The following is a 21,218-nucleotide window of genomic DNA, read 5'->3' as shown; positions in this document are numbered from 1 at the left end:
ATTATCCTGAAAACGTAGAGCAAATCACTGCTTACCCTTCTAAGTGCCAGGGAATACAATGCTAGTTTGTGTAATTCTCTCATGTAATTTAACCCTTGTGGTCAGGGTATCATACTAGTAAATCTATGCTGCACTCCCTCCAAGGCCAATATATCCTTTCTAGTGCGTGGTGCACAGAACTGCTCACAGTACTCCAAGTGTGGTCTAAGCAGGGCTTTGTATAGCTGAAACAAGACTTCTACCCTGTTGTATTTTAGTCCCCTAGATATAAAGGCCAATATTCCATCAGCCTCTTTTCCTTGAAGCTCGTACAAGCACTGCCCCATGAATCTCTCAGCCAAGGATGCTGATAATTGTTTATGTTTAGAGATACAGCACTGAAACAGGCCCTTAGGCCCACCGAGTCTGTGCCGACCATCAACCACCCATTTATACTAATCCTACACTAATTCCATATTCCTACCACATCCCCACCTGTCCCTATATTTCCCTACCACCTACCTATACTAGGGGCAATTGCTAATGGCCAATTTACCTATCAACCTGCAAGTCTTTTGGCATGTGGGAGGAAACCGGAGCACCCGGAGAAAACCCACGCAGACACAGGGAGAACTTGCAAACTCCGCACAGTGCAGTACCCAGAATCGAACCCGGGTCCCTGGAGCTGTGAGGCTGCGGTGCTAACCACTGCGCCACTGTGCCGCCCCAATTGCGTCTAATCCCCCTCCCCTCCAACCTGTCTTATGAACTCAACAACAGATGAAAAGAGACTTTTCTTGGAAATGACATAGCAGGACTTGATATTACCGAGGTGAGCGCATCTGTATTCTTTCTGTTAAGGCATTCCGTCACAGAGCGCACTTCAATCACCATCAGTTTGCTGATGGCAAATACGATTTTGAGCTGTAAATTATCTTAAAAGGAACTGCCCGCTGTTTGACACTAATGCTGTTTGCACTGCAAATGGATGACTCTATGTGAATGCAAGGATAATGTGAAGGTTGATTTCTCCTACTAGTAACCTATGGCAGAACTTCCCTCAAGTGGGAGATTTCATTGGGTAAACAGTGCACACAGTAAGGAAGAGTGCAGGGGGGGAGGTGGTCTGAGTCACTGCTATGCTATGTGTTGATAAAACTACTGCAGTCCCACCAGCGTCAAGGAACAAAAACATTGCATTAAAGAATATTTCCTACATTACAAAGTGTCATCTTTCAGATGAGATGTTAAAACAAGACCCCGTTTGCCATCTCAGATGGATGTAAAAGTTAATAAGGTCCTGTTTGTAGGAAAGCATTGGAGTTCTCTCAGGTATCCTGGCCAATATTTATTCTGCAACCAACATCATTGAAACAGATGGTCTGGTCATTTATCTCATTTTTTTTGTTTTTGGGAGCTTGCTGTGTTCAAATTGGCTGCTGCATTTACTACATTACAACTGTAATTACGCTTCCAGAGTACATCAATGCGGTAAAGTGCTTTGGGACGTTGTGAGGTTGTGAAAAGCACTATAAAATACAAGTCTGTCTTTCAAGAAACATTCATTGTGATTGATATGCAAAGAAAATTGCATGAGTTCACCCATCATCAAACTTTTTTTTGGTAACATTCTTAACTTCAAGTCTCGTTGGGCCTTGTAACATTGATAAGACAGACAGCCTACCCCCATTATTCCTGCCAGTTATAATCCAGATGGCTGTTTGAAATACTGGCGTGGGACTGGTAACACCCCCAAATGGCCTAGCAAGCCACTCAGTTAACATGGGCAATTAGGGATAGGCAACATGCTGGCCTTGCCAGTGACGCTCACGTCCCACGAAAGAAAAAAACATTTCTTGATCTTTCCCTTTGTTTTCAAATTCCTCCAAGACCTTACCCCTCCCTACTTCAGTAATCTGCTCCAACTCTGTAACCCTCCGAGATCTCTGCAGTCCTCCAATTCTGGCCTGGGCATCCCGGTTTTCATCATTCCACCACTGGTCGCTGCACCTTCAGCTGCCTCGGCCTTGAGCTCTGGAATTCCTTCCCTAAATCTCTGCCTCTCCTTTTTTAAGATGCTCCTTAAAACCTACCTCGATGACCAACCTGTCCCCACATTTTCTTACAATGCACAGTCTCGAACTTTGTTTGATAATACTTCTTCCAAGGGCCTTGTGGCATTTTACTACCCTAAAGGCGCTATATAAATGCAAGTTGTTCTTGGTGTTGAGATATATTTGGTCTCTGCTCGTCATTTGTTTCTGGTGTTATGACTGCAATTACAAACTCACCTGGAGGTGAACCTATGCCCTGTCACCCCAACCCAGCAGTTTTTTGTCATGATTTGGCAGCTCGGCCAAAAATTCAGGCAAATTTGACATCCCTCAGCTGACCCAGAACAACATAAGAAATAGGAGCAGGAGTAATCCCTGTGGCCCCTCAGGTTTACTCCGCCATTCAATAAGATCCTTGTTGATTTTGTACCTCAACTTCACTTTGCTGCCCTTTCTCAATATTCCTTAATTCCCTTAGTGTCTAAAAATCTATTGATCTCCATCTTGAACATACTCAACAACTGAACATCCACAGCTGTCTGGGGTAGAGAATTCCAAAGATTGACGTCTTCCAGATAGCAACAATCACCTTCGGGACCCATAGATTCCGGGCATTGTGGGAGCCTCCTGGGCACATAAGAATCCAGCATAGCTTTGGGTATCAGTATGCCAAGCATAGTGGCGTCTTTAGTTGTGGAAGTAGGCCGTATTGGGGAGGAAAGGTGGGGGGGCTGGTGGGGGGAGTGTAGTTTGGGATCATGGTCTGGACCCCTGATGAACCCACAATGTATTTATAAACCTGCAGGTCCCTCTTCTGGCCACTGCATCTCAGGAAGGATATGCTGGCCTTGTTGGGCATACAGCAGATTTGCCAGAATGGTACCAAGGCTTAGAGGGCTAAATTGTGAGGACAGGTTGCATAGACTAGGCTTGTCTTCCCTCAAGTATAGAAGATTAAGGGGAAATATAACTGAGATGTGTAAGATGATTACAGTATTTGATCAGGTAGATAGATAAAAACGATTTCCTCTGGTGGGGGAGTCCAGAACAAGGGGGCATCACCTTAAAATTAGAGATAGGTCATTCAGGGGTGATGGTAGGAAGCACTTCTTCACACAAAGTGTAGTGGAAATCTGAAATTCTCTGCCTCAAAAAGCTGCTGTGGTTGGGGGTCAATTGAAAATTTCAAAACTGAGATTGATAGATTTTTGTTGAGCAAGGGTATTAGGGGGTATGGAACCAAGGCAGGTGGATGGAATTAGGATACAGATCAGCCATGATCTAATAGAATGGTAGCGGAACAGGCTTGAGGGACTGAATGGCCTACTTCTGTTCTCACATTCCTATAATGTGACACAGGTGCCAATGGGGTCAGTGTTGAAGGGCACCACTGGCTGTATAGGAGCCGGAATTGTGGCCCATGGGATTTCAGAGCCCTGGTCTTGACTCACATTCATTATCATGATTTCCTAAGAGGATGAGTTTAAGCAAACTTCACCTGGTTATCTACGAAAGAGCAAGAAAAATTGGACCAGGAGAGTGACTTCCTACACTGCTCAAGCGCTCCACCTGGTGGCATGATCAGGAAGCAGCGCTGGTAGTGCACAAGAAGGTTTTCACAGACTGGAATATTCTGTTGGAGAAGGCCAGCTTGTTATTTATTATTTTATTCTCGGCCTTTATATTGAGCAGGATGCCTATTGGAGGATAAGTGGTTCCAGAAAGAACAGAAGTCAATGAAATTGAACAAACTGGGGGAAAAATAGGGTCGAAACTCATTAGTGACCCAAACCAGTCCCAAATCCAAGCAAAGTGCACCAGAATAGGAAGAACCAAGGGGCATCCTAAATTGGTCCTCAGGCCTAGTCATCATAATGCCAGCAAGTTCAAGTGTCAGTTGGGCACCCAGCTGCAGCTCACCAGACGGGGCCTAATAAATTTGAGGCATCCACTGAGCCTGCAATGGGAGAGGAAGGGAAGGTAATTGGGAGAGGGCCAATCACAAATCAACAGCAGCCACAAACTTAATGTGGAGGCAAGAGGAGCTCTCCTGCTCTCCTCGGCTGCACCTTAAGGTAAGTTTTAAAAAAAACCTGCAGGCTTCTTCCTCAAAGAGCAGCTGCCTAGGCCACTGTCGGACCTGAAATATAATTGCTGCATGCAACATCTAGACACTTTCAACCAATTACACAAACAGATTCGGAAATGGGAACAGCAGCCTCATTTCGAAATTGAAACATGACTTGTGCTCACTTCAGGCACCATGGCCACCTAAAGAAAGACCCTACCAAGTTTAACAGACACCACAGCACACATGCAAATCAGGCGTGCACCTTTCTGCCACTAAATTTGGCATTTTTACACCCATTTTATGCCCATAAAACAAACACAACATTGAATTTCTACCCCAATCGATTAAAAGTAGGATGGGCACAAATACTGTATACATAAAGCATTAAATAGTGCATGATTCTGTATAACCAACTACATGTGGTAATAGGGTAGACCAAACAGCCCCTTGTGCCTGTTCTGCCATTCAATTTAGATGATGATGCCTCATCTGCATCTTAACTCCGTCTTGTTTCCATAACCATTAATACCCTTGCCTAACAAGAATCCATCAGTCTCAGTTTTGATATTTTCAGCTGACCCCCAGCCTCAACAGCACTTTTGGGACAGAATGTTCCAGATTTCTACTGCCCTTTGTGTGAACAAGTGCTTTCTGATATCATCCCTGAATGTCCGAACTCTAATTTTAAGATTATTCCCCCTTGTTCTGGAAATTAACTCATCCTTCGCATTGCTGCTATGACGGTTGTCCTGTTATACACATACTTCCTGCCTGCTTCGGTGTATCTTTTGTTCGTCAGTTAACACAATAGAACACAAGAACGCAAGAAATAGGAGCAGGATTAGACCATATGGCCCATTAAGCCTGCTCTGCCATTCAATACGAACATGGACCCTCTGGGACAGAGAAATCCAAAGATTCACAACCCTTTGAGTGAAGTAATTTCTCCTCATCTCAGTCCTAAATGATCGGCCCCTTATCCTGAGACTGGGCCCTCGTTTTTTAGATTCCTCGACCAGCAGAAATAATCTCTCAGTGTCTACCCTATCCAGCCCCTCCAGAATCTTGTGTGTTTTAATGAAATCGCCTATCATTCTTCTAAACTCCAGAGAATATAGACCCAATTTACTCAGCCTCTCAGAGGACAACCCCTTGATCCCAGGGACAAATTTAATAAACCTTTGCTGTACCACCTCCAATGCAAGTATATCCTTTCTTAAATGTGGAGACCAAAACTGCAACACACTACTCTAGATGTGGTCTCACCAAAACCCTGTGAAAATGTAGTAAGACTTCTTTATTCCTGTACTCTAATCCCCTTGTAATAAAGGCCAACATGCCATTTGCTTGCTGTACCTGCATGCTAACTTTCTGTGTTCCTTGTACGAGCGCACCCAAGTCTTTTTGAACATCAACACTTACACGTTGCTCACCTTTTAAAAAAATTCTGCTTTTCTATTCTTACATCTAAAGTAAATAACTTCACACTTCCCTATATTATACTCCATCTGCCATCTTGTTGCCCACTCACTTAACCTGTCAATAACTCTTTGCAGCCTCTCTGTGTCCTCCCCACAGCTTACCTTTCCACCTACCTTTGTATCATTAGCAAACTTAGATACATTACTCTCTGTCTCTTCATCTAAGTCATTAATATAGATTATAAATAGCTGAGGCCCCAGTAACAATAACTTGGGTCTCAATCACAGAATGATCTGTGCCTCTCTTCTCTGGCTCAGTAACTGCATAGACATCAGTAGTGCATGAAAGCAAGGAACAAAAATAATAAATTATCGTGGTTACCTGGATCGATATTCTTGTCAGCATATCGTTGGCTTCTCCCAGTACTGATTGTGATGTTGGTTTTATTAATGGCTCCTGATCTCTTGTACAACTGCTTAATTTGTTTCTGTATCTTTGTAATATTTCTGACAATATTAGAAATGGCCCTATCCATAAACACTGTAATATTAGTGAAAAAGAACTCCACAGTGGCCTCACTGATAGACTTCATGAAGTCTCTTAGGTCTTCTTGAAGGGCTGTGATGTTTGGCTTTGCCATCGGCATTGCAGTCTGTGGAATACTGGCATTGACCTGAGCTACCAACAGAGACAGGTTCTGACAAAATCCCCAGGTTTGCCCTGTTGCCTCTTTCATTCGGGAGAGCCTGTCATTCAGGTTAATCCATTTGGACTGCAATCCTGACACTTTGCGGCTCAGCTCCTGATACTTTGGAGGAGCGAGCTGGACTTTGCCTTGTGCTATTTTGGGTTTCTTAGTCTTCAGTAAAGATTTGGATCTCGCTGCTAAAGAGCTCAGCTGTGACTCAAGTGTCAGAATACGTGATTCGTAGTCTTTTGTGTCTGGAGGGGAACGAAGGATAGTTTCCTCCAGATGGTGGATCATCTGTTGGTGATCTTCAATTCTGGCTACAGTTCTATTCAACAACTGAGACAAAATCATTAGGTTTGGAAGCCCACTTATCTCATTGTCTCTTATATCCTGAAGGGCACCCATCATTTCCAAAGCATTCTGGTGTCTTACCATGTCATCCAGCAGCACCATAAAGGAGGCATTCAACTGAGTAAATTGTGGGATCACAGCCAAAACATCACTCTGCTTTTTAATGCTCTTGTGATACAGTTCCAAAACATATCGCCTTAGATCAGTGACATTATTTTTCAGGATGTAAAAGTCATCTCTCATGGAATCTACAGCATCGTTCATAACCATCATCGTATCATTCAAACCATCCTCAATTTCAAGGCGGCATTCATCCAGAAACCCCCTGAATGTTTCAACTCCAGCTCGGTTTTGATTTCCAAGCGGTCGACTTTCAGCTGCACCTTTGACAAATGCAACTAAATCGTCCACAGTGAAATTGAGATTGTCCAATCGTTCTATGAGGGCCACAACTTCAGCACCACGGTCAGCGGTATCTGTTTCAACAAGAGGCACTTGCCCTTCAATGACAGGCTGAAGGATTTCGATATCGTATGACAAATTGCTAATTCTCTCATTCATTGAGTTCAGGATGTCATCTAAGGAAGTGAAGGTGTCAGAGAATGTCATGTTTAAGGTGTGCACTTGACTCTCTATTTGGAGCAGCCGGATGTCCGAGTTACTTTTGCATTTTTCAACCATCTCTTGGCAAGCTCCAGTCACCATGTCCTTCTGGCTGCTTACTGAATGAGTTAAGTTGACGAGCTGTAATTCATGTGCATTTACTTCAGCATACAACTGGAATATTATACGGCCCTGCATTTTGACATTTTCAGTGATATTGAACAAATACTTTTGGAAGGTTTCCTCTCTCTGGCTTCCTTCTTCCTCGGAGATGGTGACATCTGGGAACATTTGATTGGAGACTAGCATCCCCTGAACTTCTCTTACCTCTGAAAAGGTATGGTTCATAGTTTCAAAGAAAGTGCCAAACCTACTGCGTTCCTTTTCCAATTCTGTTTGAAGAGACTTGAGCTTTTCATTTAGCTCCTGAGATGAGTTATTGCATGCCACTGATACCTCAGCTCTGAGCACTTCCATTTGCTCTCTAATTTGTTCGAGTTCAGTACCAGTTGCAGGATTTTGCTTCAGTGTTTTGGAGTGGGAATTCTCAGATAGTGACAAAATGGTGCCATTTAACTGACTGATAGCTTCTTTGGTGCTTTCAAGTTCCTCAGTTAAACCTGAAATGGTTGTGTAGAGCTGAGCTACCGTCTCCTGCATGTTGTTTTGAAAGGACTGAAGTTGCTGTGTTACAAGTTCTTTCACCAGCTCCTGAATCCCTTTCGATTTTGTTGCTGAAACAAAGAAATTAAAGTCGATGTAAAGGAGTGGTTCTTCTCTGACAAGTCATTGGTAGAAAAATCACTAATATGGTGATTGTGTGTCGATTGCCAATCAAGCAAAATGAATCAGGTTTTACTTCATTGCGTCAACTTTATCTCCCCAACACAGGAAATCCCTCTTTGCCATCCTTAGAGGCGAAACTCATGTTTTTTTCCCCCTAATTAACAACTTTCCTAATGAAATTGGATTCTCAGAAATGGTCCATTTCAAAGCTGTGCCTTTCTCAGATTCTATCATTACAGAGAGGCACACACGTGTTTCGCTTAAAGAGAATGCTACAAGTTTGGAGTCTCGCCTTAGATATCCTCGCAGATACAGCAATGCTGGTTGCTCCCCTAACTGGGCCAAGCATCTCATATCAAGGGGCTATCCAATAAATAACTCAGTGATAGCATACAGGTGTCAGCCATGGCTCAGTAGAAGCATGCTCATCCCCGATTCAGAAGGTCATGGGTTTGACCAAAGCATTAGAGAATTGAGCACATAATCTTGGTTAACACTTCAATGCAGTACTGAGGGAGTGCTGCACTGTCAGAGGTGACATCTTTTGGGCGAGACGTTAAACTGGGGTCCCATCTGTTCTCTCAAGTGGAGATAAAAGATCCCCACGACACTTTTTGAAGAGCAGGGGAGTTCTCCTGGTTTCCGGCCAGTAATTATCCCTCAGTCAACAGATTATCCGGTCATTATATCATTGCTGCTAGTGTAACAAACTACTAAACTGACTATAGCTTACAGTATTTGGGGAAATTAATGTTTTAACTATCCTTTATCTCTCTGTTTATTTTTATCACTTGTGTGAATGCACTTTGCTTTAATGCTAAACATTTAAAATTAAGACTTTTCCCAAATTCTTTCTGTGAAAAAGTGGTTTAAAAACCTCAAAACATGACAAAGGGATTTCAGATCTTTGCAGTATGTCAGTTTTCCTATCACATTGTTGGAATTCCTATATTTTGAAGGGAATTTCTTGTGACAAATCAGTTGATGCTTGCACTACCCCCCTTCCCCCACCCTCCGAAGGAGCGACTCATGCCTACAGGACACTAACAATGACTGAACCACCCCCCCACCCCACCACCCCTGTTTGTTTTTCCAGTAATTCTCATTAAATAATGTTGCACTGTCTGACTGGATCAGAATAGGTACGGTCCCAAAGCGTCACCAACCAGCTGCTGTAAATTTTTGGGACTCTCTCAATTATTCAGCCTTTGTCGTAAACCTCAAGTTTAGCCTTCTTTTTTTGCTTAAAAATACTGCCTTATCTCTTCTTTTTTGTCCGATAGTGACCTTTGTATATTCCTCTCCTTCATTTCCTTCCCACTTGTTCCTATTGTGACCCTGTTTGTTCCATTTTGTTTCCACCTCCCCCCACACCTTCCACTCCCTGTGATGCCTGTTTTGGTTCCAATCTCCTTCTACTATATTAATTCTGCTCCAGTTTCCTCTTTTTCTCCTTTCCCACAAACCATGCTCATAGCTTGTCTATTCCAATGTGTTTCCGGTCACCTTGAATGGCACCGTGTTTCAAGGAGATGAAATAGATTTGATTTTGTGTTTTCCAATTTATATACCACACCTTATGAAGCAATTGAGTCAGAATGAGTACATTCTGCAAAAAAGGAGCAATCTCCACAACACAATGTTGAATGTCTCTTAAATCAAATGAGGTACACACCTTCTTATCTTAGGAATTCTCTAACAATGAAAATCTTAGTCAACAATTTCCAGTTCCAAAGTCTTTTGATAGCCCAGCCCTTTTAGAGCCCTGGGTCACAAACATATCTGACTATGAAACGAGGCAATGTCGGCTCTGTGCTGTGGACTCAATTGTATTGGGACCAGACTGAGTCTGATACATAATTTAACAAAACACCTTTGACCTTCTCTAGCTGCAGAGCTCAGTCAATTTCCATTGATTGCATGGGGACCCATGTATCTGCGGGGATGGGCAAAGCACATTCGCAGTGCAGGCCAGCCGGGCTAAGTGCACCACATTTTAAAAAGAGGAATGAGTTAATAGAGCCATGTGAGGTTAATAAAACTGACAGCAGCATACATCAATACTGCAGCTCACTGTAAAATTTACAATCCATTTGTTTGCTGTCAGGGTAGGCATGTCAGAACTGGACACAGGCATCTTTCTTGAAGGTGGAAAAGAACCTCACCATAAGAGGCCTTTGTTATACTGGAAGCAAACTGGGGGTGGGGGAGGGAGGGGGGTTTGGGGAGGGAATTCCCTCAACTGTATCACCAGACTCAAGTCACAAATTCGACGGGGTTGCTGCAGGACCGTTGGGAAGGAGGCCAGGACCTAGATGCACCCAGTGCCAATTTTAGTTGGAGTTCCTCCTTGGCTTGGTAAGGGGTGGATCCTCCTCCAGACTACAGCAGCCAGGGTGGGGATAGTGGTGACTGCCAAAGCTGGGAGTTCCCACTTTTTGCAGCCTCTAAGGGAGCCAATCTTGCACAAAAGGCAGAAATAGGCAGGGAGGGGGTGGGAATGAAATTCTTAATAAATATCCACCCAGGAATTCCAAGTGTTTGATTCGGATATTCAGGATAGTGTGGAGATGAAATATTTCCTGGCCTGAGGTAAATAGGGAACCGGTGTCAATAATGATTGTGTAAAGAGGGAAACAGCAGTTTAATAATCTCTCTGGACCATCTTGTGATTGATGGGAGGGTTTGCTTTTTTATATAATTTCACGTGACTTAATTTTCTGACTTGATTTGATTACTTGAATGGTCATATATTTAACTTTGGCATGTAGATGCATGTCCAAGAATTGTCGATGGGGGTGGGGTGGGGGGGGGTGCGGTTTGGAAGGATGGGCAAATAGATGGGAGCAGTGCCTGCACTTGCAAGATAATCTTGAGGAGGCAGCTCCCATTCACAAGAAGGACTTTGTCACCTGAACTGCAGATTCAAAACAGAAAAAGAGAGTTGCATTTATATTGCACCTTTCACGACCTCAGGATGCCCCAAAACACTTTAGAGCCACTGAAGTGCTTTTGAAGTGTAGTCATTATTGTAACATCAGAAATGCAGCAGCCAATTTGTGCACAGCAAGCTCCCACAAACAGCAATAGGATAATGACCAGGTAATGTTTTTTTTGTAATGCTGATGAAGGAATCAATATTGGCCAGGACACCAGTGAACTCCCCTGCTCTTCTTCAAAATAGTGCTATGGGATCTTATACATCCATCTGAGAGGGCAGACGGGGCCTCAGTTTAACAACTCATCCAAAAGGCAGCAGTACTGCACTGGAGCGTAAGCATTGATTTTTCCTTTTGCTTAAGGTGTGGTGTGGGATTTGAACCCACAACATTATATCTTTGAGGCAAGAGTGCTAGGGTCACCCACTGAGCCACAGCTCGAGCTTAACAGCTTAGCTGATGATTCAAAGTAATTTAGTTTAGTTTAGAGATACAGCACTGAAACAGGCCCTTCAGCCCACCGAGTCTGTGCTGACCATCAATCACCCATTTATACTAATCCTACACTAATTCCACATTCCTACCACATCCTCACCTGTCCCTATATTTCCCTATCACCTACCTATACGAGGGTCAATTGCTAATGGCCAATTTACCTATCAACCTGCAAGTCTTTGGCATGTGGGAGGAAACCGGAGCACCCGGAGAAAACCCACGCAGACACAGGGAGAACTTGCAAACTCCACACAGGCAGTACCCAGAATTGAACCCAGGTCGCTGGAGCTGTGAGGCTGCGGTGCTAACCACTGCACCGCCCTAGGACTCCAGGACTCTCAGAACTTGAAGTCTGACTGCTCACCTCCAATGGCACCACTTGAATATTGGCCATTCTTCACAAACAGATAGATATAGTTTATTTTTTGTCTGAATATCATTGGTATCTATGTTAATGAGGCTGATCTGACTCTTTAGCAATTCGAAAGGTACATTCCTGTTGCAAGCTTGAAGCATTCACCGTACCTTTTGAAGTTGACTGCAGATCTTTCCCTTTATCTTCATTTATCTTTCCCTCCAGAGAGTACATCACACTCCTCACATCATTCATGTTGGCAGAAATGTTTTCCACCTTCTTTCGCAGTAGGCCCAGTTTAATTTCCTGATTATACAACTTGTCACTGAATTTTGCTGTTAATGCTTTAAAACATCAAAACGAGCCATTAAAGTTATAATTCATTGGGTGAAGTCTGCACATGTATTTCAAGCACAATATCTAATTATATAAACAATGGCAGAAGGAGGATTACCTCCTGTGAGAGATGCTATATTTACTATTATTAAAAAATATCTTCTTTTCAGGTCAAGAGCTCTTCTTCAGCTTTTGTGCCTTTTATATATAAAGCTGCGACACCTGCAATGTGAAATTTGCATTTTGAACATATTCTCCAAGTGAAGCACAGACGTCCTCCCGAACATTGCAAATGTATTTGATTTGAATGTCAAGATACTGTAAGGTGAAATATTCCCTGGGGTGCATTGAATAAGAGTCTTGCTGTCAATCACGATTACGTTGGAAGGGACACAGGACATGGAAGCAGCTGGTTAACTGTTTAATTCACTGACATTCTCCCAGGACCTCGTTGTGATGGATTGAAGGGCCTCCGTTATCAGATAATTTAATTCTTTTATTGATTTTTTTAAAGTCACTTATCAAAAGATATTATCAGCTCCCCCAACTCAAATGTTTCAACATGGGGGAAAATCAACCTCAAAAGTGTCCACAGAGGGTATGAAGAAATGGCAGATTTAGGAATTTCTAAAGACAGATGCACACACCAAAGGGACGATATTTATTTTTTGAGATGCATTGAGGATTTTGATTTTCAACATCGGATTTGGTTGTGTTTCAGGCAGCTTGGAGCTGAAATTATAATTTTATCTTTCAAGCAAAAATGAAATGACCCAAGTCGGGTCTATTTTTGTCTGATTATACTACTGTACAGGGCCTTGAGATGCTTTTCTATATTAAAAGCACTATATAAATGCAAATTGTTGTTGTTGCAAATCTATTGGCCTAGATTTTGCTGTCAATATAACCGTGAGGCTAATGGAGCTCTCTGTTATTTATGCACAAATGGTACAGTAACTTCAGGCGAGGAAAAGAGGTGTGGTTAAATGGAGAAATCCAAAAGTTGCAGTCCAGGATGTAGCACTTCACCATTAACTTCCTGAAAATGTCATCTCGCTACTGCCTCACGATCGAAATGCATTGAATGGCGGGAAGTTGCTGTATTTGTGCGGTACATATGAATGAAACTCATCACAGAAAGTTAAGTTTTGTCCATTCCAGTCTAAGTACCATTTCAATGATGTGATAAGTATTACTTCTAATCAACCTCTCTGGCTATGAAAATTAACTATTACAAGTGTGGAGTCTCATTCCTTCAGGTTTTAATAGTTGGAGATTATAAAAATGTTAAACTTTTTATTTTTTTCATTCTTTTCTTATTTTTTTCTCTCTCTTAATCCAATCTTTCTCTCCCTATTTCTCTTCCTGTACCTGATTTGACATAAAATTCACCAAATCTACTTTACATTTCCTTCTCAGTCCTTGTGCTGTTAATTTCACAATCCTTCAATCTGATTGGTTAAGGGGATGCACAGTTGCTTTCCCTGTTCATTCATGTTGCAGTTTCCCTTGCTGCACTGTTACCAGTTCACAACTTGACAAGCAAAACATTTTAAAATCCTAAGCATGCAAGACTCAATTAGATGCCCTGCTACAGCAAATTATGGCCCATTGTAACAACAGTTTCTTCCAATGAAGGAGCAGAAAACGCAGCCCACAAAATAGTCCAGGTACAGGAATCAATTTCACCTATCTTGTCTGACAGAAACAGAGTAGGTTCAGGTTGGGCACTCAATTTAACCTCCACACAACCTTCCCCTCTATTGACTTCAAGTTTAATGGGGGTTAAAGCGTAAGTCCCACTCAGATCTGGTAGCTATTGTGGAATCACCCTGTATTCACACTGGTAATGCCTTTAATTTTACTGGAAGAGAGTGACCAATTTTTAAAAAAGAACTCTATAGACTCCTGTGCCTATGATCTGGGATGCAAAAGTTAGATTTAGCTTGCTTAACATGTGAGTTTTTTGTTGTTGTTAAAATGCACAGATGTATCCCTTTGACTTTCTGTGTGCATTGCTTTAATGCTGCAACTGGCTTTACCAGATAGTTTTATGTTGACCTTCCATGGCCCTGTAACCAAATGTTTCCAATTTGTTTTGTGTCTTAATGTTGTTTTGGTCCAAATCAAATTAACAGTTTGAAGAAAATTGCTTTCAGAGCCAGATATGGATGTATCGACTCTTTGTGTAAAGTTTAGCTTTTAATCAGTTTTTATAGAGTATAAACTTGCTTTGCAACAAGTCTGGGAATGAGTCACAGAATCATATTGTACAACTATACAAGATATTTAAGTTTTATATCAGAGTTCTTCATGACTTAACTCCCTCAAGTCTTTTTACACCATAACTTACCTGCTGAGCTTACAAACTCAAATAGTGATGACCCAACCCGATGCAGCAGAGGAAATTTGAGTAGGGTGAGTTGTGTGTTTGAACAAGAATATACAAAGCAGTGCTGATCCTAATGCTGACAGTCTACATAGCAACAGGAGTAGCTCATTCAGGCCCTCAGGCCAGTTCCGTGCTTCAATTAACTCGTGGCTGATTTGTATCTCAGCTCCATTTATCTGCCTTGGTTCCATATCCCATAATATCCTTCCGCAACAAAAATCTATCGATCTCAGTTTTGAAATTTTCAATTGACTCCCAGCCTTAACAATCTTGTGGATGAGTGAGTTCTAGATTTCCACTACCCTTTGTGTGAAGAAGTGCTTCCTGGCATTACCCCTGAATGGCCTAGTTCTAAGGTTATGCGCCCTTGAACTGGACTCCCCCACCAGAGGAAATAACTTCTCTCTTTCCACTTTATCAACTCCTTTAAACATCATAAACATCTCAATTACAGTACCCCCTTAGATTCATCTACTTCGAACATGAGAGATTAACTCAGGCCCTGGCAGTGAATAATTCTAGCAAACAGTCCACTTCTGCAAAAAGGTCTTTCTCTGTAAAAAGGTTCCGAATAACCACAACTAATTATTAAGTCTCGAGATAAAAAGATAATGAGGAGTTTTCCAGACCTGGATCTTGTTGCAGTTGAGGTTCCTGGGGCATATCAGCTCCAGTAGTCTGACTCTCAGCTTGATTCTCTTCTGCTTGCCTCCTTAAATATTGGTCTACGAATGACACAGAAATTTGTAACTAATCTTAACAATCTGTTGTGGAACTAACTTGAGATAAAGCTATCTTAGATCTAGCATTGTGCAATGAAGCAGGGTTAATTAGTAATTTCATAGTAAAAGATCTGCTGGGAAAAAGAGATCATAATACAATTGAATTCCATCTTAAGTTTGAAAGCAACATGCTCCAGTCCCACATACAAATCTTAAACTTAATGCCAATTACTTAGGTATGAGAAGAGAGCTGTGTAAGGTTGATTGGGTAAATAGACTAAAAGGTATGGCAGTAAATAAACAGTGGGAAACATTTGAAGAAACAAATTCAAAATGTTCAACAAAACTATATTCCATTAAAAAAACAAAAGCTCAACAAGAAAGATCCATCTGTAGCTTACTAAGGAAGTAAAGAATAGTATTAAATTAAAAGAAGAAGCATATAATGTTGCAAAGAATAGTGTAAGCCAAAGGATTGGGATTGTTTTAGAAACCAGCAAAAGGCCACCAAAAAGCCAGGAATATAAGAACAGGTTGTAAGAGCTGTTTCAAGTGTATAAAAAAGGAGGAGAGTAGCTAAACATTTGTCCCTTGGAGGCAGAGACAAGAGAAATTATCATGGGAAATGAGGAAATGGCAGAGACATTGAACAGATATTGAGCTTAATTTTACTGGGCCCCTCAACGCCGTGGGTCGCGGCGTGGGGGCTGGAAAAATGATGCAGGGAGAGGCCCACCTCGACCCGCGACGTCGAGAAGGGCCCGCCACATATTACCGGCGGCGGCGGGACCTCGGTGCAGCCCCCCCGCCGCACCGGCACTACAATCAACATTTGGTAATAATTACTTACCTATGCTGATTATGCTGCCCGCCGCCTCTCCAGCGACGCTGCAGGATTTTTTGTTGAACGGGCAGCTGTCACGTGCCATTCCGTTCACGATCGAAAAAGCCGGCGGGTCCTCATTCTGCATTCTGGAAGGGAGGGGGGATACACAGAGGTCTAACTCTGCATTCTTAAAGGCAGGAGGGAGGGGGGATATGCAGGGGTCACACTCTGCATTCTGAAAGGGAGGGGGTCTGGGATTACTGGAGGGAAAACTGTGCTGGCATGTAGGGAGGTACTGTGTACCCTCCTTCCGTTAACAGTGTACGCTCTGTGTTTGTGAAGGGACAATGGCACACTAGGCACCCTGTATGTGGGGAGGGTGCCAAAAAGGGCAGGAGCATTAAGGTTTTATGGATGGTGGGGGCAATCGATTCAGCTGGTAGGATCACGATGTGGTCATGCTGTGTCACTCTGAGTGTTGGCCAAGATGGGCAATACCATGGCACGCCACATAGTTGATCCAGGAAAGCAGCTGATGTACCCGTCAACACCAATCTCTGCCCTGTTAGGAACTTTCGAATACATGAAGGGTTCAACTTTATTTATCACATGGAAATAGATATGGCTCATCCTACATTGTGTGACCCTCTGCACGTGAGGATCCGTATGCGCCAGAGGCAATACCAACAGGCAGGTGCGATCCACATAGAGGCCCCCAGCTGTGAGCAGCAGCCCCCCAAGGAGAGCCCACCATTACGGTTGCTGTGCACCTACGGGGCCCACATGACATGCCATCAGATATCAGAGCACCAGTATCAGAGGAGATTGCGCATATAGAGAGGGTGGTGATACGTCTCTGTGCCCTGCTCAAGGATGACCTGCAGCCCATGGGCTCTGGTGGACATCCCATGCCTTTGTTCCTCATAGTGGTAGTGGTTCTCAAGCCTGATGCCTCTGCAGCCTTTTAGAGGCCCACCAGAGACCTTTGTGGGGTCGCACAGGCAGCAGTGCACCACTGCATTAGGGTGGTCACCAATGCCCTGCACCGGAGGGCCAGTGAGTATGTTCGCTTCAGGACGGACTCTCACAGCCAGGCCCAGAGGGCCATTGGTTCTGGCACCATTGCCGGAGAACCACAGGTTTGAATGTTCATAGACTGCACTCATGTGGCCATCAGGCTTACTGCCAGGCTACCACCTGCAGACGTCACCATTAAAGGAGCCCTCTCGATCTAGGTGAAGCTGGTATGTGATCACCACAGATGCTTGCTGCGAATGTGTGACCACTTGTCAGGCAGCTGCCATGACACCTGAGTCTTGCGTCAGTCCTGGCTGCCACTGCTGTTCACTGAACTGGCTCAGATGAAGGGGTGGCTTCCTGGAGATAAGGGCTATCCTTTGCAGACATGGCTCCCAACACTGGTGAGCAACTCCACCACTGCTGCAGAGGAGCGATACAACACCAGCCACTGAGCTACATGAGCCACCATTGAGCAGGAGATTGGCATGCTGAACGAGCGCCTCCAATGCCTGGATGGATAGGGTGATGCCCTGTACTATGAGCTGAAAAGGCCAGCTCCTTTCTTTGCTGCTCTGCACAACTACGCACCCAATAGGGGCCAGGCCTGGCATGATGATGAGAGGCGTCAACAGGATTCCTCCTTGGACTATGAGGACGCTGAGGACCTACAACATGACAGATGCATGGGAGGGCAGATGGTACCCAGGCTCTGCACGCAGGGCTAGCAGTGAGGCAGGGATGTACGTAAGTGGCTTATCAGACAAAGGCTGTCAGCTCCATAGGAACTGACATGAGCTCTGCAAACCACACATCACCCTCATTCACCTGCTGTGCACCAGTCCACATCTGCAGCATTCTTGTGTAAACCATTAGAGGCAGCAGCTGACTGAGCCAATGTCCATGTCACTGCTTCCGTGGAGACGCTCACGAGTAATGGTGGCATGGCAATGACGTTATTGCATATGTTGGCTCTTCTGAAGGGCCAACCATGCAAAGGGATTGTGCTACATGCTGGCACACATCATTCGCACAGAGAAAACGGCACACATGTTGGTGAGGAACATTTAGTGAAAGACGTATTTGCATTGCTGTGGCACCTGTGCATTCCTATTTGTGTCAATGTGTTCTCTGTAAACCTGTGTAATACCTCTTATAGTGTATTGAAGTCTCACATCCCAGAATGTGCAAATTTAAGATTATTCACCCAGGTGTGGCACACCTACAAGAAGGAATGTTACACTTGAGTGGGAGAAGAGGATCACAACTTCACAGGACACTGGGACACAGCAGGGTGAGTATGTGGCAGCAAAGCGGAAAGTGCTGAGGTCACTCAGCAGCTCAGGCAGCATCTGTAGAGAGAGAAGCAAAGTTAACTTGCAGGTCTGTGAACTTGGACAAGTTAACTCTGCTTCTCTCTCTCCACAGATGCTGCCTGACCTGCTGGATTTCTGCAGCACTTTCTGCTTTGCTGCCTGATTGACAGCAGCCCCACTCTTCAGCAGTCAGGTAAGTATTTCTTTGATATCTGTCAGGAAGCAGGTGCTGGGGTGTTTAAAATAGAGACCCAACACCTGCCACACAACTGTCAAAAACTCTCGCTACGCCGAATGTCCCGCCTCTCCCCACGTAATATCGGGGTGGAGGCTTGGCACAGTGATGCTAATGAGTCCCCGTGTGTAATATCGCGGGGGCTCTCCGGCGGCCGCTAAATGCGGGCACCCCGCTGAGTTGAAAGGGCACCGCCACACAGCGAGGCGCCCAAATAAAATTCAGCCCATTGTGTCCGTCTTCACAGGAGAAGACACAAGTTTCATACCAAAAATAGAGGGTAACCTAAGGGCTAACAAGAGTGAGAAAATGAAGGTAATTGATACCAGCAGAAAACAAAATACTGGAAAAACTTAAAGGACTAAAATCCGACAAATTGCCAGGACCTGATGGCCTACATCCTAGAGTTCCAGAAGAGGTAGCTGCAGAGATAGTGAATCCACTGGTTATGATTTTCCAAAATTCCCTAGATTCTAGAAAAGTCCCAGCAGATTGGAAGCTAGCAAAAGTAACACCACTATTCAAATAAGGAGGGAGAGAGAAAATTGAGAACTACAGGCCAATTAGCCTGATATCGTCATCGGGAAAGTGCTGGAATCTATTAATAAGGAGGTCTTAACAATGCGCTTAGCAAATCATTGTATGATCAGGAAAGTCAACATGGTTTTACGAAAGGGAAATCATGTTTGACATATTTATTACAGTTTTTTTGAGGGTGGAACTAGTAAGGTAGATAAAGGGGAACCAGTAGATGTCGTATACTTGGATTTCCAAAAGGCATTCAATAAGGTGCCACACAAAAGGTTAATACACAAGATAAGGGCTTATGGAGTTGTGGGTAATATATTAGCATGGATATAGGATTGGTTAATGGACAGGAAGCAAGAGTAGGGATAAACAGGGCATTTTCAAGTTGGCAGGCTGTAAGTAGTGGAGTGCTGCAAGGATCAGTGCTGGGGCCTCAGCTATTTACAATCTATATTAATGACTTAGACGAAGAGACAGAGAGTAACAGATCTAAGTTTGCTGATGATACAAAGGTGGCAATGCGAGCTGAGGAGGACACAGAGAGGCTGCAAAGCAATATAGACAGGTTAAATAAGTGGGCAACAAGGTGGCAGATGCAGTATAATGTGGAGCAGTGTGAGGTTATTCACTTTGGTAGTAAGAATAGAAAAACAGAACATTTTTTAAAAGGCTTGAAACTTGTAAATATTGATGTATTTTTTTTTAGAGATACAGCACTGAAACAGGCCCTTCGGCCCACCGAGTCTGTGCTGACCATCAACCACTCATTTATACTAATCCTACACTAATCCCATATTCCTACCACATCCCCACCTGTCCCTATATTTCCCTACCACCTACCTATACTAGTGGCAATTTATAATGGCCAATTTACCTACCAACCTGCAAGTCTTTTGGCAGGAAACCGCAGCACCCGGAGAAAACCCACGCAGACACAGAGAGAACTTGCAAACTCCACACAGGCAGTACCCAGAATTGAACCCGGGTCGCTGGAGCTGTGAGGTTGCAGTGCTAACCACTGTGCCAAGAGACACTTGCGTAGCCTGGACAACGTATGTCAGCCAAGAGCGACGTCTCAATTCATTCCATCTTCGCTGCCTCCGGAAAATACTTGGCATCAGGTGGCAGGACCGTATCTCCAACACAGAAGTCCTCGAGGCGGCCAACATCCCCAGCTTATACACACTACTGAGTCAGCGGCGCTTGAGATGGCTTAGCCACGTGAGCCACATGGAAGATGGCAGGATCCCCAAAGACACATTGCACAGCGAGCTCGCCATTGGTATCAGACCCATCGGCCATCCATGTCTCCACTTTAAAGACGTCTGCAAACGCGACATGAAATCCTGTGACATTGATCACAAGTCGTGGGAGTCAGTTGCCAGCGTTTGGCAGAGCTGGCGGACAGCCATAAAGGCGGGGCTAAAGTGTGGCGAGTCGAAGAGACTGAGCAGTTGGCAGGAAAAAAGACAGAAGCGCAAGGGAAGAGCCAACTGTGTAACAGCCCCGATAATCAAATTTTTCCGCAGCACCTGTGGAAGAGCCTGTCACTCTAGAATTGGCCTTTATAGCCACTCCAGGCGCTGCTCCACATACCACTGACCACCTCCAGGTGCTTACCCATTGTCTCTCAAGATAAGGAGGCCAAAGAAGAAGTAAGAAGTACTTGTACAAAGAACACAGTAAGTTAGCATGCAGGTAAAGCAAGCAATTATGAAGGCAAATACTTTGTTGGCCTTTATTGGAGTACAAGAATTAAGAGGTTTTACTACAATTATACAGGGCTTTGGTGAGGCCACACCTGGAGTGCTGTGTGCAGTTTGGGGCTCCATATTTAAAGAAGGATATACTTGCATTGGAGACGGTACAACCAAGGTTTACTGACTGGTTCCTGGGATAAGAGGGTTGTCCTATGATGAGAGGCTGAGTAAATTGCATCTGTACTCTCTGGAGTTTAGAAGAATGAGAGGTGATCTCATTGAAGCATACACAATTCTGAAGGGGCTTGACAGGGTAGACACTGAGAGGTTGTTTCGACTGTCGGGGGCATGTAGAACACGGGGGCAGAGTCTCAGGATAAGGGGCTGATCATTTAGGATT

At 43.9% G+C, this 21,218-nt stretch overlaps 1 protein-coding gene across 1 annotated transcript in view; it reads right to left on the bottom strand.

Annotated features, from left to right (window-relative positions):
* The window catches only part of LOC137376922 (multimerin-1-like), a 69,211-nt gene that overhangs the window by 17,303 nt on the left and 30,690 nt on the right, over positions 1 to 21,218 (bottom strand). Inside the window, exons 4-6 of the mRNA XM_068045880.1 lie at positions 15,104 to 15,199; positions 11,917 to 12,090; positions 5,908 to 7,905 (exon numbers count right to left, since the gene is read on the bottom strand). Coding sequence (XP_067901981.1) covers positions 5,908 to 7,905; positions 11,917 to 12,090; positions 15,104 to 15,199 — 2,268 coding nt within the window. The remainder of the gene's footprint in view (positions 1 to 5,907; positions 7,906 to 11,916; positions 12,091 to 15,103; positions 15,200 to 21,218) is intronic.

This window comes from Heterodontus francisci, chromosome 1, assembly GCF_036365525.1.
Source record: "Heterodontus francisci isolate sHetFra1 chromosome 1, sHetFra1.hap1, whole genome shotgun sequence".
Lineage (NCBI taxonomy): Eukaryota > Metazoa > Chordata > Chondrichthyes > Heterodontiformes > Heterodontidae > Heterodontus > Heterodontus francisci.
The sequence above is the reverse complement of the archived record's forward strand: the minus strand, read 5'-3'. Positions and strand labels throughout refer to the sequence as shown.